Here is an 18,622-nt window from a genome sequence, read left to right on the forward strand (position 1 = left end):
AAAAATAAGACTGTGTGGAAAAGGGTAATATGTTATCAAATTATGTTTGATAAATCATACCATTTTCTGTTTTTTAGATTATGCAAAAATGTTAACTTATACTGTAAATAAACGTATCAATCAAAAATCAAATCACTTACCCCTTGGTTTGGATCAAACCCCCCCACCAAGGGTAGATGTTTAGATTTGACTTCTGTCTCATTTAGCCTTTCCTACAGGTCAACATAGTGAAGTGTCTCATTTTATCTTATCCCGCTCTCCCAACATTCTCCCTCCTTTGTTTGTAACCTGTATAATAGAACACTTCTGAAAGTGGGGTCCAGGGACCCTCAGGGGTCCTTGGGGGGGGGTTCCAAGAGGTCCCTGGAAGGGAGGCCCAATAGACTTGCATAACTGTAGTCCTGTATTACATCAGAAGTGCTGTAAAGTAACTAAGTACCTTTACTCAAGTACTGTACTTATGTTTTTGGTCTTTCAACAAAAAAAAAAGTCTGAAACTCAAAGTGGTTGCCAATGTCTCGTTTAGAGTGGTCAATTGGTATAAAGTCCAGAGGGCCTGGCCAATGTCTCGTTTAGAGCGGTTGGTATTTCAAATCCAGAGGGGCCTTGTTGCCAATGTCTAGTTTAGAGTGTTGGCTTTTGTTGGCCCTGGTCTATAATAATAACGATCATTATTGCCTTAGAAAATATTTGTTCAAATGCGCATAATGGGCACATAGACTACTTAATTTAAAGATTTTTTCAAGCAATGTTGCCAGCTGATGTCTGTTGGGCTCATGGGCTATCACTAAATGCACCTTTAAATTAGTTACTCACTGTGGAGAAGCTATACATTCCAAAGCAGCCTATGTCTCATAATGGCTCTTTATCACAAAGTTGACAAATAATCATAATAACAAAATAATAATAATTAACAATAACAATTTAAGTAAAATTTACAACTTACATTACACATTTCACATCTACACACATCAAGGGCTGAATAGAAAAGAAGGCATAGAGTCTTGATAATGAACAAATATAGGTTTTACTTGAAAATACAGAATAATTGATCACATGAACTTTTGAAATATCAGCAATAATTTCATTACTAAATTCTAAAATACTTTGTAGTATACTCTATAATCTGTATAGAGGATTTCAGGGGTCCAGGGTTAAATATATTGCATCCAGGAGAAACTATTGTCTTAGAATTCTGGTTGACAATAGTTGTAATAAAAATCCAACAGTCAGTATTCCTTCCTTGTGCATCAAAAAGCTGCCCAAGTCCAAACTTCCATGATAATCTAGAGTCCATGATCATCTTAAAGGTCCTGTGGAGACTCAGGTAAACAAAGTTCTCTGTTAATAAACTCGCCACATCCCCATGAAATCTCTGGGGGTTTTTGGGGACAAATTGTCATAGCGCCTTGTAGAATGTCCAAAAAAGCATATTCCAGTAGAGAATCCAAAATGTTCTTTCCACTTTCGATTGTTTTAGTGCCCAGGCAAAGAGGACGAGATAGCCAATGAATAGGAAAGGAAATGTGATTTTAACAGTTTAATACGATTGGATATTCTACAGGTGTTTAATAAGGGCTATTTGTCCACTGTGCATACTCAAAAGGTCTATTGTACATTGTATGTATTATTTCCAGACCTCCTGTCAGGATGTAACAGGGAGTAGGGGTTACAGATGTCTTCTTATCATGATATAATTGCTAGCGGTGAGGAAGCCAGAGGGACATGGACCTCTCTCAGAACAGCTTATGGTATATGTGCCATTACTCCCTCTTTTCCAGTAGACTGTGTTGAAGATATGGTCTGGGTTTAATGCAAAGTGGAGTGAAAAGACCAGGTCTAAACAATAGCTGTGTCAGCGGGAGCAGGGAGTAAAATGGCCTTTTCAGGCATCCTCTTGCTTCTCATCAGAGCACATCTGCATGCATTGCCCGAACATACACTCAAACACTCAAAGCCCCTCTGTGTGTGGGTCTTATCTCTTGTTCAGGGCCATAGACTCGTGTATTTACTTTTTGCTGTAGCTATTTCAACAGCAGGTAATGCAGAAAACCCCTTGACATGGGGCTCCCTACCTATAAACATACTGCTGGTGATTAGCATGTGTTCACATACTCCGCTTAACATTGTCCATGACCTTCATCAGGTGTCTGAATAAACATAAGTCAGACACATGATTCCACTTCATGAGTTAAAACATTTTAAAGGCATTTGTCCAATCTTTGTGTCCTGAGGTCGTAGTCGAAACATCCAGTGTTTAATCTCTGAAACAGTCATGTGTCCATGCCGTAGCCAGGCACCCTGTTGAAGTGTCCTTGAGCAAGGCATTGCACCTGTCATTGCTTGTTTACTTTGAAGTTGCTCTGCATGATCATGTCATTCAAAAGATAACAGTTAAATGTAATGATCCAACTCAAGTACATTGGTGCAGTTTTACATCAACCCAAGATCCTCATAGAGGAATGGGTCAGTTTCACATAGAATAGATATCAGTTTTAAACTTGCAGCAGTTCATTTGCTCGTCACTGTATCGATGACACAACGTGCCTTTTCATGTTTCACTTGCTCCACGTGGGCCTTATCATAATCTTCTTTGATTATCACCCCCTCCTCTAAAAGTTTGTCCAGGACATTGTTGAATGGGATGTGAAACGCTGTCGATGAAGCTGCTGCGCACAGACAACAGTTTGTCTTTCGCTTCATGACTCAGTGTGTGCTGAACTTGTTGCTTTCTTGAAGCAGGAATTGAAAGGTTTACATCACGTTCCCATGCACAGATGGATGGGTTACTGTATTTTAGAAGCAGCCTAACATGCCTAAACCTTCCCTCTAAAATCACTTAAAATGTTTAAATGTAATTGTGATAGGATGATTCATCAATGGAAAAAAAGAAGCAACAGGACATTGCCTAAGTGCTGGTATTTTAAGTATCAGTCCAGTTTTACATCAACCCAAGATGTTCAGAGAGAAACGTGTCCAGATCACAGAGAATCAATATCATTTTTGAACTTGCATCAGGTCCTTTGCGCCTCACTGTGTCGATGACAAAACGTGCCTTGTCTTTTCTCATCTGCATCCCATCAGCCATCTCCCTCTCAGCATCAGTTATAATGCTCGTCTCTAAAAGTTTGTCCAGGAGACCGTTAAGATTAGGAAGTGAAACCCTGTCAATGAAGCTGCTTCGCACAGAAAACAGTCTCTCTTCTGCTGGAAGAGTCACTGTGCGCTGAACTTGTTGTTTTCTTAAAGCAGCAGCTGAGAGTTTCACATAACCTTCCCATGCACAGACGGAGGAGGTGTTACTGTTGCTTAGAAGCAACCTAACATGGCTAAAACTTTCCTCTAAATTAATGACATATGTTGGCATGTAATTGTGGTAGGATAGTTCATCAACTTCAAATTCTGCCTTATTTGGTAGAACTATGATGGAATCATCTTGAGGGGAAGTGGAGAGGGTGTATTCTTGATTTGGGATTAGTTTACAGAGAGAAACTTCAATGTAAATCTCTTCTCCATTTATCTCCCTCCTTTTGTTCATCACTTCATGCCGCACAACATTCCCAGGTAGCAACAATACTTTAAGGATCGAACTTGGATCATCTTCAATCGGTGGTGTATAAAACAGTGACACCAATGCCTGGACAGGACGGGGCCCGAACAACATCTCCCCGATGATACCAAAAAAAGATAATCCAGTTACATTTATGATAACATGAGTTTCTGTGATCACAAGGGGTTTGATCAGCTCAATGCCATCATCCATCACATGGACAACAGACAAGGATTTGCCTCCACCCATGGAGAGGATCTCACAATGTGGAAACTGTAGCTGACACACAGACCCCTGAGAACCTTTTATGTCAAACAGTGGTCCTGCAGCTCTCTTGCTAAGCTGGGCTAGAAGCCTTCGGTGCCATGGGACTGTCCTGTAAGTCACATCTCCCTCTGTCTCCATCTTAAACACCAGGTCGGTCACGTTGCACTGGAACAGTCCTGCTCGGGTGCAGTGGAACCTGTAGCTTTCCTGGTTTTCTACAACAATGATATCAGGTGTAATTTTCTGTGTTTTGTCCAGTAGGGTAACATCATTTAAGCTGTGGGACTGATTTGCTCTGAAACTTTCCCTGTTCTCTAAACATGGAATTTGGCTCAGTGAGGGTAAGCTGTGAGAACGAGGCAGAGAGATGGATTCTTCTATCTTCAAACCACTGCAGCATGAACTTAGATCAGTTTCATCTTGGAGTTCCAGAGAGGGATGTAGAGAGGACAGTGGCTCTGTAGCAGGATGTTCTTCCATCTCACCATGCAAAGGAATAGTTCCCTAAAAACAGAGAAAATAAAATAAATTCATGGATAATAGATAAACATAATAAAGAGTAACAAAATAAGACTGTTGTACAGCTCTTAAAAATGAAAATATCACTCAATGCTGACTGACTGTTGTGATTCCTGACTCTTTGCCAATATTTTAACATGCCTTGCCTCAAAGGTGCTCTACCAGTAGATGGCGGTCAGCAGTACGTCGCTAGGCACACGCGCACCACACACACTGTGCGTAGGGCACCAGGGTGCCGAGGGGGCACCAATATGAGCCAAGCCGATCATCATAATAACTAAATTATGAATTATTTTATTTAAAACAATATTTAAAAACTGCAAATATAGCTGCAAACAGCGATAAACATGGCCAATGAACGAAAGGCAAAAAGCATAATGCAACAATGGCACAATAAGACAGAAACAGAATAGATTGAACTGGAGACAAAGCAGCCCATGTAATTAACAAATGAGCATTCTGAACAGCTGAGCAGAGTGCTGAGAGATTGTGGATATTGTAATGTATCTCTGTATTGTGTTGCTTATAATGCAGATTCCAAAGTCGTGTCACAAATTCAGTTATGACAAAAGTTTGCAATGTATTGTATTTCATCTTACTAGACAGCACAGATGGCTTGTAGTATTCTAATTGGGCTTATACATGTTGTCACCATGGTGACAATAATATGTGGTTAGTCGGCTTCATATTCTGACAGCAGATATCGGTGTTGCTCTTCTACCACTGTAAGAAGTCAACTTTAAGCCCAACATATGAAATAAGCTACGTACTGTTAGTGTTGCCATGTTGTTTTCACTGGTAAATATTGGAGGTTAGGATGCTGTTTATGATAATAATAACTAGAGGTTTGAGCCGCTTTGCGCCCCTCACATCTATAGATGTTTTTAGCGGTGCCAGCCGCTCTACTCTTGACTATGTCCGTCCGTATGTCCGTTTGTCCGTTATGTCCGTTTGAGCCCGGATGTCCGTTTGAGCACGGGCTTTAAACAGCTATAACTCCAGTTGGCAGCATGCCAGCAAGTCCAAATTTGGTATGTGGACTTACACCACCAATTGGGACGAGCATTGATTGCTGAAGCCCCGCCCCGCCCTATTATAGCGCCACCAGGAGGCCACTGGCTCGGATGTCCGTTTGAGCACGGGCTTTAAACAGCTATAACTCCAGTTCGCAGCATGCCAGCAAGTCCAAATTTAGTATGTGGACTTACACCACCAATTGGGACGAGCATTGATTGCTGAAGCCCCGCCCCGCCCTATTATAGCGCCACCAGGAGGCCACTGGCTTTAAACAGCGCTTTACACAGCTATAACTCCAGTTCGCAGCATGCCAGCAAGTCCCAATTTGGTATGTGGACTTAGACCACCAATAGGGACGAGCATTGATTGCTGAAGCCCCGCCCCGCCCTATTTTAGCGCCACCAGGAGGCCACTGGCTTTAAACAGCGCTTTACACAGCTATAACTCCAGTTCGCAGCATGTCAGCAAGTCCAAATTTGGTATGTGGACTTAGACCACCAATAGGGACGAGCATTGATTGCTGAAGCCCCGCCCCGCCCTATTATAGCGCCACCAGGAGGCCACTGGCTTTAAACAGCTATAACTCCATTTTTTTTTTTTTTTTTTTTATTTAACCTTTATTTCACCAGAGAAATCACATTGAGACTAGTGTCTCTTTTACAAGTGTGCCCTGGCCAAGAGAAGAGGCAAATAAAATGTTACACAGCTCTGCCAGTAACGACAATACAGGACATAACAAAACAAAGACATATGCCACCAAGTCCAACTAATACCACCAATAGGGACCAACTGTAATTACATAAGCCCCGCCCCCTCTGTCTTCCCATTGGCTGGGCTTTAAACAGCCATAACTCCAGTTCACAGCATGCTACTGAGTACAACTTTGGTACGTGGACTCAGACCACCAATAGGGACGAACTGAAATGTAGTAAGCCCCGCCCGCTCTGTCTTCCTATTGGCTGGGCTTTAAACAGCCATAACTCCAGTTAGCAGCATGCCACCCAGTCCGAATTTGGTTTGTGGACTTACACCACCAATAGGGACGAGCATTAATTGCTGAAGCCCCGCCCCGCCCTATTATAGCGCCACCAGGAGGCCACTCATCAAAGGCACCGCTTCCTTCACACAGGGTGCGATTTTTTTCGCTTTGAGTGGTCCTCCTCTCCTCTCCTCTCCTCACCCCTCCCCTCTCCTCTCCTCTCCTCCCCTCTCTTTTCATAAAACTGCAATATTCATTGGCTCATACAAGCTTTATGTCTTTCACTTAAAGAAAATCCACTTCTACACTTTTGTCGGCATAGGTTCAAAGTTTATGTATAGAAATGTGTGTTTACATTGCTCAAAAATCCCAGGAGGAGATGGATTTGAACGGTTTTTCATATAATTCAAAATGGTGGGAGATCTAAAGGTCAGACGTCAAAAGTCAGCCCGCAAAAGTTGTTCGGCATGTGAAGACGCATAATATGTGTATTCAAGTTTCATACCTCAAACAGGGCATGAGTTACATCTGTTCAAAGTTAGAATTTAGCGCCACCCTCTGACGAATGATTGTGAGTTTCATTTCTTGACCGTTTTCCATGACCCTCTACCATTACACAGAGTTTCGCACAAATCGACTGCACGGTTAAGCCAGAATAAAATCTGGGATTGATGTCAAACTAAAGTTTCTTTCATTTTGTTTTAATTGTTTTGCTTTTCACCCCTTTTTCTCCCCAATTTAGTTGTTATGCCAATTGATTCCTCCCCATGTTGTCACTGCTGTTGTATCCTACTGACTCACCTGCCAGTGAGGAGCCCCCACTGGGAGGACGTAGAGCATCTGTCCTACTCCTCCCATCCAACACTCCCTGCTGACAGGTGCCTCCCCAGCCCATAGGAGTATGTGCAGTGACAATTATACACCCACCCCGTCTGGCTTCCCTCCCCCGAACACGGGCCAATTGTGTTCATATAGATGCTCAAACAAAGCTGAATGACGTTTCATCTATGAAACATCTCTCACACTCACCACATCAGCGTCTTCCTGGGTAGGAGCTTCACTCATGGTGTCATATCCTGAAGAGGGCGCTATTGGTCCAGGATATCTCTTCAGCCAATCAGTAACCTTGGCAGGTGCCCAGCGGTATAGATTTCCTGCAGATGGTGCTCCACCACTCACTGCAACAGAAGACAACAGACGGCAAGACATTTACAATGAAAATAAAAACACATCTGGATATGAAAAGCCTGCAGCCCCGCCCACCATCTTGTCTCTGTTCCTCACATATGAACCATGATGTAATTTTGACCTTTGACCTCTTCCATCAAAAATATCATCTCTTCAGTGCAGCCTACTGATCATTCCCTTAAAGTTTAATGACAATGCACTCATCCATTCTTATGTTATTTTACACACACACACACACACACACACACACACACACACACACACACACACACACACACACACACACACACACACACACACACACACACACACACGAAGAATACAAATTATGTTACAGACAGTTTATTGATTATTGATACTCACTATTGGGAAGATAGTCCATGCTCCATGCATCCTCTAGATCCATGCTGTTCCTTCTCTTGACAGCTGTCAGGGTTGGTTCTTCTTGATCCTTCTCTGCAAACTTCAACACCCTCTCTATTAGCTCCTCCTCTCTCTTCTTCCATTCTTCTTCTCGTCTGTTCCATTCTTCAACAGTTGGCTTGTCTCCCACCTTGAGGTGTCCTTTGTCTCTGACAGACCTGTCTTCTCTTGAGTCTGAAGGCTCAAAGTGTCCTCTGTTCCTGGTCGCCATGTCTTCTATTTTCACCATCAGCTCTGTCACTTCTGAAATGTCCCACTTGCAACCATGCTGAACATGACACCTGAAGCCACATTTCTCCAGGAGCCACTTCAGAGGTTCTCCTTCAGACTCTATGTACTCCTCAACACGTCTCTCTCCCAGACAGTATCCCAGTGTGAACAGAACCAGAGTGTGTCTCCAGACTCTGTCCCCCAGCAGCTCCATGTGTTGCTCCACTGATCTCCTGTCAGCTTCAGAGAAACTGGACCTGACATCAACAGTCACCAGGACAGCATGGGGTCCAGGAGAACACAGAGTCACACCATGTAGAAGGATGTCTTTGATCTTCTGTGATGGAGGTGTAGTCGACCAGTCTGGACAGATCACCACACTCACATTTCTGTCAGCAACTATTCTCTGTTGTCTGACACATTCTGTCAGTTTAGTCTGGGTTTTAAACTCCTGGAATATGAGGGTTACTGTATATTAGTCATAATAATAAAAACATTCATTGTATTCTGTCCTCATTGGAGTGACTTTCAAGCTTGTCAGAAATGAGCTCACTGAATGTATCTCCATCACTCTGTCTAACAGTGCCACAGTAACACTACAAAAATGACTGTATGGAATGGAATAACGGAACAACCTAACTAGAAAGGTGCATACAGTAGAGCATACTGTAAATGTCCACCAGGGGGCGTGCTCTAATAATAATAGTGATGTATAGAGTTACAATTCTACCTACAGTCATGAAGGACTCAGTACCATGTGACACTTTATACTTTTACTATTTACTGTTGTAACTTCCTGAACCTACTGTACCCCTAGAGGATTAATATTGTTATCCTATTCCTATCCTTCTCTTGTTGCACTGTACATGTTTACATGAAAGAAACAGACATGATGAGAATCTATTATAAAATGAACATGTGTGTATTGATCACTGACAGTTCATTGATCACATGATGTCTCAAACATTCATGACAGCAGATACTTTCACATTATCATCAGAAAACATTTATATTTGATCTCTTTACTGTTTACTTTTGAGCTCATTCAATATAACATCACATTCATATCATATTACTCACCTTGTATTGAGTTTCTGTAAACGCTATCTGCTGCAGAAGATTTCGGTTTCCAGCTCTGTTCCTCTCAGCCTGCTTTCCACCAACCAACATCAGCCTAACATCTGCTAGACTCTGATGTTCTCCTGACACAAACAACACACACACACACACACACACACACACACACACACACACACACACACACACACACACACACACACACACACACACACACACACACACACACACACACACACACACACACACTCTCTACATTAGTGCACTGTATCAAATGAACCCTAACATCCCTATTCTGGGGTAAACACTCAGCAAAAATAGCAGATCTTACTTTACAGGAAATGGAATAAAGAACTATGTGTTCCAATGGATACAATGTAGTTATTATTAGTTACAAACTCTTTATAATACCTTCCATTTGTTCAATATGTATAAAACCCACATGCAGACCACCACTTTACCTTTACCTTTCAGAATGTTTCAAAAATAGCACAAATAGCAGATCTACAAGCTCACAACGTGTCACGATACGACACATTGTGATCTTGTAGATCTGCTATTTTTGCTATGTTTGCTACTTTTGCATGACGTTGTTGTATGATGAAGTAGGGTATTCATTTACGAAAAGAAAAAAAAACATAAAAAGTTTTAAATTGGAGATACGAGGTTCCTGCCTGACAGAGACAATATATTAAATAACATATTCATACTATACATTATTGCTTGATATCAAAATGTATTAGAAGAGTCAGGCACACACAATTACACGCACACGCACACGCACACACGCACACACACACACACACACACACACACACACACACACACACACACACACACACACACACACACACACACACACTAATATATTTTATAAAACATCACCTTCAAACAGAGCTTTCAGAGCAGTTCTTTGTCTGTGTGTCTTGGTCATGAATGTGTGGACATGTTCTTCTATGTTCCTCTTCCTCTCTGACATCTTCTCATCTCCATCATCTTCATAGTGTCCACCTCTGTTTCCTGACACCATCTCCTCTATCTTCTCCAGAAGCTGTGTGACCTGAGTGTCATCTCTCTTATTATTGTTGAAGACATGATACCTGTTCCCACATTTGTCAACAAGCCAGCGGAGGTCTTCCCCTTCAGCCTCAATGTGCTGCTCAATGCTTCTGTCTCCCAGAACGTCTCCATAGGTGAACAGTATACTAGTGTGACTCCAAACTCTCTGTGATTGAAGTGTCATGTGTTCCTCTACTGCTACTCTCTCTGCTTTGGTGAATGCTCTATGAAGAGGAACCGCCAGAAGAACAGCATGTGGTCCAGGAGGACACAGAGACAAACTGTTCTGGATCTCCAGTTTGTCCATCTCTGAGGTGTCCTGTAGTGGACTGTTGTAGACCCAGCCTGGTGAGTCCACCACTGTCACCTGTCTCCCTGCTGCTTCACCATGTCTCACCTCACACTGCACTGACCTCTGACCTGACTGACTAACTTTAAAACCACTTCCTGTCAGAATGGTGTTTCCTGCTGAACTCTTCCCAGACTTCTCCTGTCCCAACAACACAATCCTGAGGTCAGTCAGTCCTGTCAGAGAAAACATGAATTACTTTTACACCTTTTTTATTTAAACACTGAATAAATAATTCTCAGTTTCCATTGTGCTATTTTAACAACAAATAATTTAAATGGCAGATCTACAAGCTCACTATGTGATATGACACTGTGTGAGCTTGTAGATCTGCTATTTTCCTTTTCTTTTTTTTTATGTGTTGTTGTATGTTTTTGTTTTTGTTTAGTTTTTTTTGTGGGGGATTCGCCTATAATGATTGATTGATTGATGTACTGTATTTAGTAAGACATGAGAACAACAGTACATGGAAGTACAAATTCACAATACAAGTTCTACTAAACTGGAAAGGGTAGGTTAAGACTTTGACAGGGGCCATTTTCAAATTGCAGCCTCCTGAAGGTGTATCTTTAGGGCAGTTTTGAAAGTGAGTAGGGGTTTACACTCCTTTACTCCTTTTGGTAGGGCATGCCACATTTTTTGTTGAATAGCATGAGAACGAGTTCATTCCCTTTGTATAGCCAAATCCGAGTTGAACATGATCCGTGGAGCTGCCTCTGTTTCTAATGAAATGCTCAAAATAGCCTTAAGTGGTCAAGGAACAAAGCAACAATTTCCAGGTAATTATATGTTGTTCTTAATATCTAATAATCACATTGATACAAGTTAAATGAACAATAAGGTGTGTTCAGTAGAGTACAGTGTTGTATGCAGTGACTTTATTACCTAGAGTCAAGTAACAGTGGCACGTACAATACATCTACAAAACGTGTGTGTGTGTGTGTGTGTGTGTGTGTGTAAACTCCAACTCTGTGAAACCCTTTTTGCAGAAGTCATTGTAATATTTAAAGTCTGTTTTATTATTGTAGGTCTATTTTATATAATAAGTGTCATAAGCATCGGGGCATTAATTCACACGTTGTGATGCATTGTGAGCTTGGAGATCCATTGTCAGCTTAGCCCCATTTGGAACCTCTCCCTCCACACCGATTTGAGCTATTGTCAGCCGTTCTTCAATCACCGACTGAACTCCTAACTCCACTTGGAGCTGGATTTGGGTGAAGTGGTGATAACATGCAAGTTTCTGACAATATAAAGTAACTATACCAACTTTGATGAGGCAGCATTGCTTTGTTTTAAATATAAGGTTTTCTTCATTTCCTGAAAAAAATGCGTTTTGGAGTTGGACAGCAGAGATATGCTTTTTATAACTTACATTTTATAATGGAATTGAATTTGGGTTGGATCAGGCTGAAACTTTGGCCAAATATGGAGTCATATGTTATACATAATTATGTCCTAGAAATGTCATAGATATCTATATCTATAGTAAATGTTATAGATAGACTGACCACATGAAGTCTGAGATACACATGGGAGCTACTCTGTTATTTTACCCTGTCTTGTTTTCATAATGAATGGTTTAGTATATATAAACCATTCATATTAACTAATATTACACTGCAGTTTGGATGGGGTGTAATTCAATGATTAGCCACTTATGTCCTATTTTATACTTTATCACACAACAGTGTTGTGCAAAAATAGTGAAAACAGCAGATCTACAAGCTCACAACGCGTCACACTCTGAGCTTGTAGATCTGCTACTTCCACAATTTGTTTACCTTTTTTTTAAATGTTCAACTATAATGACAAGCCCAAAATAGCGATCAATTATTCATTTATTATTTTACCAAGTTATCAATATTTTTTTATAATTGATTATTAAATTATTAAATGTATTAGTTTGATTCATTGTTGCACTCCTAAGTGGGAGATTTGAAAAATCTGTCTCAAGAACGGCAGATTTCTTTTTTTTTTGCATGAACATCCCTACTATTTTCATCAATTATGTTTGTATGAACAGTCAATCAAAGGCAGTGATTTGAACTGCAAGTGTTGGTTTTCACTGTGTGAGTCCTTCATAAGAGGAAGTTAAACAACATTGTATTTGACCAAATTATATTTGGATTGTTAGTATTGTGGATCTCATACACCGGACATGTAGCCCCCTGATTGGCTAGTCCGTCTCAGGGTGCCTATCCCATAGCCTGGAGGAACAATTGTCCTACAATTATTAATTCACAAAAACAACATACTGTACTGTACATGTAGTTGTTATTGACCTTGGCTTGATGACATTGTGCAAAATAAATATGACACTCATCTGCCTAATGGTTTATGAGACAGATCAGACAGACAGACAGACAGACAGACAGACAGACAGACAGACAGACAGACAGACAGACAGACAGACAGACAGACAGACAGATGAACCTCCTGGTCAAAAGTAATAAAATATTCTTTCTTAAAGTAAAACAAAACATACCAATTTCATTTGGAAGTCCAGCTGTTTGTTTCTGAGTGTCTGCCCTCCTTTGTTCTGCTCTTCTTCTGATAGTTCTCTCCATCTCCTTCAGTTGCTCTGAGACGTGTTCTTCTGTCTCATAGTGACAACCATTACTAGTCACCATCTGATCTACCTTCTGCAACAGCTCTGTGACCTGACTACCATCTCCTCTGTCACTAATGTTAAGAACATGGAAGCGGCCTTCACATTTCTCTGTAAGATATCTTAAGTCAGGGTCAGATCTAATGAGATCAGGTCTCATGTTGTTTTTATCAGCTACAGTGAACACCACAATAGTGTGTTCCCACGCTCTGTCACTGAGGAGAAATCTCACATGCTCCTCTGATGACATCCCTGTTCCTACATATGTGATGTCCAGTCTCATCACTAGGGCAAAGACATGGGGTCCTGGAGGACACAGATTCACACTCTGTTGGATTTCTAACTGAGTCAGTTTTGGGGTCAGATCTAGTGGAAAAGTAGACCTCCATCCCGGAGTGTCTACCACAGTGACCTGTCTCCCTAACACTAACTCTTGTCTCATGACACTCGTAGATGTTAATCTTTTAGTTTTAAAAACATCTCTGCCCAGGATTATGTTTCCTACTGAACTCTTTCCACTGGGTCTACCTCCATGTCCTCCCCCGATCAGAACAATTCTCATTTCTGCCGGGTCGCTGTCCTTCCCTGGTTGGAAAAATAAATATAATATTCATAAAGATCACAGATGTGACTAAACCAGTATCAGTTTGTTGGTTTCATGTGTTTCAATAGAACTAACCTCTGATGGAACCTGAGGTTCCACTGGACATCCTGTCTACAGCTGTTGTTTGAGCTGTAAAACAGTAACATACAGTAAGTCACAATAATCCGCTATTATTGTTTTGTTGTCATTACTGTTATATCACACATTCGACAATAATTAACAGTGGTGGACCGTGTACTCATACTCCTGGTCAAATTTGTATCTTGAGTTAAAGTACTAGAATACTTGCTTTTAAAAATACTTCTGTATTCAAAAGTAGAACAAAAAGTAGTAATTACACATTTTCCCCAAAATAGCAGATCTTCTAGCTCACAGCGTGTCGCCTGCTATTTGCTGTTCAGTATCCTATATTAAAATTGGCTTAAGGGAGGATATTCACATGAGAATGTGCTCTGTTGTCACATTGCTGTGGTTGTTATCATGTAGTCATTCAGACTAAAGTGCACTGAACAGAGATAAAGAGCAGGGCCTCAGGATTGAATAAATCATTGGGACAACCTGAAGTGTTTTATCAGGGAACTTGAGGGAAATGTCTCCCCCTAGTGGCTGTGTGTGAACCAAGCTGACAGCTACTCTCACTCCTTTACTGTGGAGAAAATGCACAGTAAACACTAGCTGTGTCTTCAACACACTCCTATTTCAAGGATCTGACATAAGTAGGGTTATTATAATCATAAGCAGAAACGTAAGATAAAGGTGGAAAATAATGAAATACAATTAACATATTTGAACAGCTGGAAAGCAAGTACTAACATAACAACTCCAGTATTATTCCACAATTCCACAATTCCTTCCTGGAGCAGCATTGTTTGAGATAAGGGACTTAGCAATAGGTCAAAAGGTCAACCACAACATCAACAGCTGTTAGTATGGCTGGTTCTAGCATCTCAAATAAATAAATAAAATAAAACATCTACCAGTCCCACCGCAGTAAGTTTGTGTGTGTGTGTGTGTGTGTGTGTGTGTGTGTGTGTGTGTGTGTGTGTGTGTGTGTGTGTTTGGGTTTGGGCCTGCACTAGTAGTAATAATTATAGTTAAGGGTTAGCTTTAGATTCCATTTGATTACATATTAGATAGCTGAATATATAATTAACTGGCAATTAATTAAATGGGCATTGATAAAAGTGGACGTTGTTTCTTAATAATTAAGATAACTGGAAATGCCATTTACATTGTAGCTTTACATTTAAATAGAAACTATGTCAGTTGACAACCTTTGTTGGCCACAGTTTGTATTCTATGTCAGATTTCATTTGCATTTTGCAGATGGAATCACGGCCATGCTTAATGTCCAGGTTGGACTACTACCAATAATTTCTTACTGCCCCCCCAATCAAAGCAGTCTAGAACTGACCCTGGTTGTTAGGGTTTTGCTGTATAGTCTGCTCATAAAACCATGCAGCCACAAGACAGAGTCCAAGACCAAATAAAATAATAAACATTTCAAACAAAGTCAGATCAGGATTCAGTGTCCAACAGGTAAAGTGTCAGGTGCAGTAAAAGAAGATGAAACAGAATGTTCCTGACCGAATGGATTGCTAGTCAATAAACACTTTGCACTGCTATTTCATTCTGATATCACTGTTACTATGAGGTCAAATGTGTCACTTAATATGTAGCAGTGAATTTAAGGTTCTTTTTTCTTTTTTTTTACTCTGAACCTAATTTGAAATGATTTGGTAAATTGGGTGGGTGTAAATTTGTTTTTTCGAATTAGTCTATTCGTTCCTGTTCCAGATGCATCACATCCGGAGGTATAATCATGCCCTGAATACAGGCTAATAATATTAAGTATTGCATAGCTAACATCACTGGTTGTCTTCCCTATTCAAGGGCTTTGGGGAAGAAATTAATCCAACTGATTAGTCACAGCTGACACTCTTTCAACAAGCCTCATTCACCCTCTGTACTTCATTGGCCACAGTTACATGGACACTCATGTATTCATTCAGAATGAATTCATTCCGAATGAACTCATTCTGAATAGAGGAATCTGATCCACTCACCTGTTTACATGGGACCTGAATAAAAGTATTCCTCGTTTACACGACCAAAGCATTCATTCAGAATATAACTTTTGACATGCGCAAAGTGGTTCCCGCCTACGCCCGGGTATGGACCAGGGGCCACTACCCGGAGCAGAGCTTCCCCTGGTGGGCATGGGAGGAGGCAAGAGCCCCCTTGTGCCTCCGCGGCGGCGGAGGTCTATCGGTCGTAGGCAGGCCGGTAAGCAACGCACCGACTCCTGGCCAGGCAGCGTTGTATGCGGTGCAAGCCTGTGTTCCTTTGTCATCGCCGTTTTAATGCAAAAGTAGCAGATCTACAAGTTCAGACCAGTTTCTTTTTTTGTATTGGTACCAGACACGGTAAAACGTAGGCTAGCCTATAGTATTTGTCACATTTCTCATGTAGGTACCGTACGATGATGTCATCGCGCATTCGCACATGGTCATTATAATAATAAATGGAGAGAGAGAGAGAGAGAGAGAGAGAGAGAGAGAGAGAGAGAGAGAGAGAGAGAGAGAGAGAGCGCGCAACACTACAGTCTATGATCAATGCGTTTCTGCGTTTACGTGTGGATAGGGATTTAAAAAAAAAAAATCTTTGTCATGTGGCCAGGGATTCTTTTTAAAAACTGAGGACTAAAATACCTGTTTAGAAAAAGATCCCAGCAATCCTCAGAGCGTCCGTTCTCCTGGACAAGTCTGGGCTTAACCTTTACAGGCTTATTAAATGACGCTATTAGAATCATTAATTTTATCCCGCAGGAGCGAGCGCTTCTCAGCACCAACCGTGGCTGAATTAGAGATTTGATAGGTCATTTTTGGACAATTCTGACAGCCCTACTAAGCACAGACATGCGCAAAGGAATGCATGTATTCCAAACGGACAGGAGCGTTTGGAATAAAGTGTTTACATGGTCAATTCCGATTGATTTAACCCGATTCAAACGGTCTATACCACCCCTCCTATTCCGAATGAAAATGCATTCGGGTCAGACTGGAATGGAATATTCTATTCCAATTGGGGTGTTTACATGAGCAAATCTATTCGGAATGAATTCATCCATTCCGAATAGAAGTGTATTCATTCCGAATACAACTGTCCATGTAACTGTGGCCAATGTAAAGTCCAGCAACAGGCAATAATACTTTACATTTCTGCATGATCAAATAGATATCTAAGATTGCATCAAAAGAAAATGTCTTATTAAAGCGGCACTTAAATAAATAAAATGTAATTGTGTCCAATCTGTATGGTAGAGTATGTTAATACAATATAACTCATACAATTGGGGTGGTTGTATTTTGTCTCCCTGCTCTTCTATTGAGACATTTAGATCGTGTCAAAGGTCATGTCTCACTTAGACACAGGATCTGACACGAGTTTTGACCTGATAGTCAAGATTCAATGTATCCCCTGAGCAAGCAGACAGGCTCTATTGGAGCAATTATAGAAATGTCAGCACTTGCGCAGGAAACCGGGTTAAAAAATAGTGCAGCTTTAACTCAGATACAGATTCCACCAGACCACCACTACAAACTGAAGATGATGGACAATGTTGATAATTGGAAAAACAAAACAATGCTGCTATGATCCTGATGAGAGTGTATAAATACAGCACATCACACCCATCCTCCTCTCACTGCACTGGCTCCCCATCTCCTCCCTGACAGATACAAGAATTTTTCAATTTCACTGGTTTTCCAATTTCCCTGTAACATATACATTTTAACAAAAACGTTTGCTTCTCGGGGTCCCTGGAACTAAATATTTTGAGATAGGGTTGGGGGGTCCCCGGACAAATACATATAATTTTGGGGGTCCGCGGATGTCATTCCTTCCCAGTTTGCAATGATGAGGCAGATCGTTCGGATTACAGATGTTTATTTAAACACCGTCAAACTGTGATAGAAAAATAAACACGCAAGGTAAACATATAACATAAACACCAAACCAAACTATAACAGGTAACAAAAAGAAAACAATAGAAAACAAATCACCTTTCTGGCTGCATGTAGGTATGAAAAGGAATGCACGGGGGGGAGAAGGGAGTCCAGGTTTACCAAACAAAACAACTGAAATAATACGAACAACCAATGAATGAAACTTATAATGAAATTAGACAAAGAACCCAAAATTACAAATGAAAGTACAAAACATGAACCAAAAACGCACCTTTAGAAGTCACCGGCCATTGGCCAACACACGGAACAAACAATTCATGCCTCTGCTGTCTGCAGAGACACGACAAAACTTTAGCAGGAAGCGCAATACCCAGCCGTGTGGAAACACTTTCCAAAATAATGTTCCGGCAGGAAATGACGTAATATTTGGCAACTTTATTACACAGAGAAAACAACAACAAAAAATAAAGTCGAACAGAAACATAGTGCGGCAGCTACACTCCCACCAAATCATGTCAAAAACATGAATTTCATAATAACAAAAAAAACACAAAATCAATCTTGACCGTGCTAAGTTTCTGCTTCCAGCAGTACAACAATTTTATGTACAGGTCTACCCAAATAGACTGGGTTCGATCTTCGCTTTCCTTGGTCATCAAAGGTAGAGTCACAGATCAAAAGTTTCACCTTCCTGACCCTCCCATCAGGACTGGGGTAAACTTCTACAACTAGTGCTATTTTCCAACGATTTCGTGGTGAGTTATCTTCCTGTAGAATGACAATGTCGTCGACTTTAGTATT

At 40.9% G+C, this 18,622-nt stretch overlaps 1 protein-coding gene across 1 annotated transcript; it reads right to left on the reverse strand.

Annotated features, from left to right (window-relative positions):
* Window positions 1-1,382: 1,382 nt before the first annotated feature.
* LOC311060883 (uncharacterized protein) lies at window positions 1,383-13,481 on the reverse strand. The gene is made up of 6 exons (XM_084079251.1): window positions 13,127-13,481; window positions 10,116-10,814; window positions 9,234-9,355; window positions 7,884-8,604; window positions 7,362-7,510; window positions 1,383-4,321 (listed from the first exon to the last, which is right to left on the reverse strand). Exons 1-6 carry the CDS (start codon window positions 13,407-13,409, stop codon window positions 2,942-2,944), a joined length of 3,354 nt encoding a protein of 1,117 aa, XP_083935377.1. The 5' UTR covers window positions 13,410-13,481; the 3' UTR covers window positions 1,383-2,941.
* Window positions 13,482-18,622: the final 5,141 nt, after the last annotated feature.

This window comes from Gymnoscopelus microlampas, assembly GCF_963454915.1.
Source record: "Gymnoscopelus microlampas genome assembly, chromosome: 14".
Taxonomy (NCBI): Eukaryota; Metazoa; Chordata; class Actinopteri; order Myctophiformes; family Myctophidae; genus Gymnoscopelus; species Gymnoscopelus microlampas.

Excerpts from the sequence above, each read along its gene's own strand:
- LOC311060883 (XM_084079251.1), bottom strand. The coding sequence starts at position 13,409 with ATGAGACCTGATCTCATTAGATCTGACCCTGACTTAAGATATCTTACA. Across the intron at positions 8,605-9,233 it reads TTACAGAAACTCAATACAAG|GAGTTTAAAACCCAGACTAA; the intron begins GTGAGTAATATG and ends CTCATATTCCAG. Across the intron at positions 4,322-7,361 it reads CCCAGGAAGACGCTGATGTG|GGAACTATTCCTTTGCATGG; the intron begins GTGAGTGTGAGA and ends CTCTGTTTTTAG.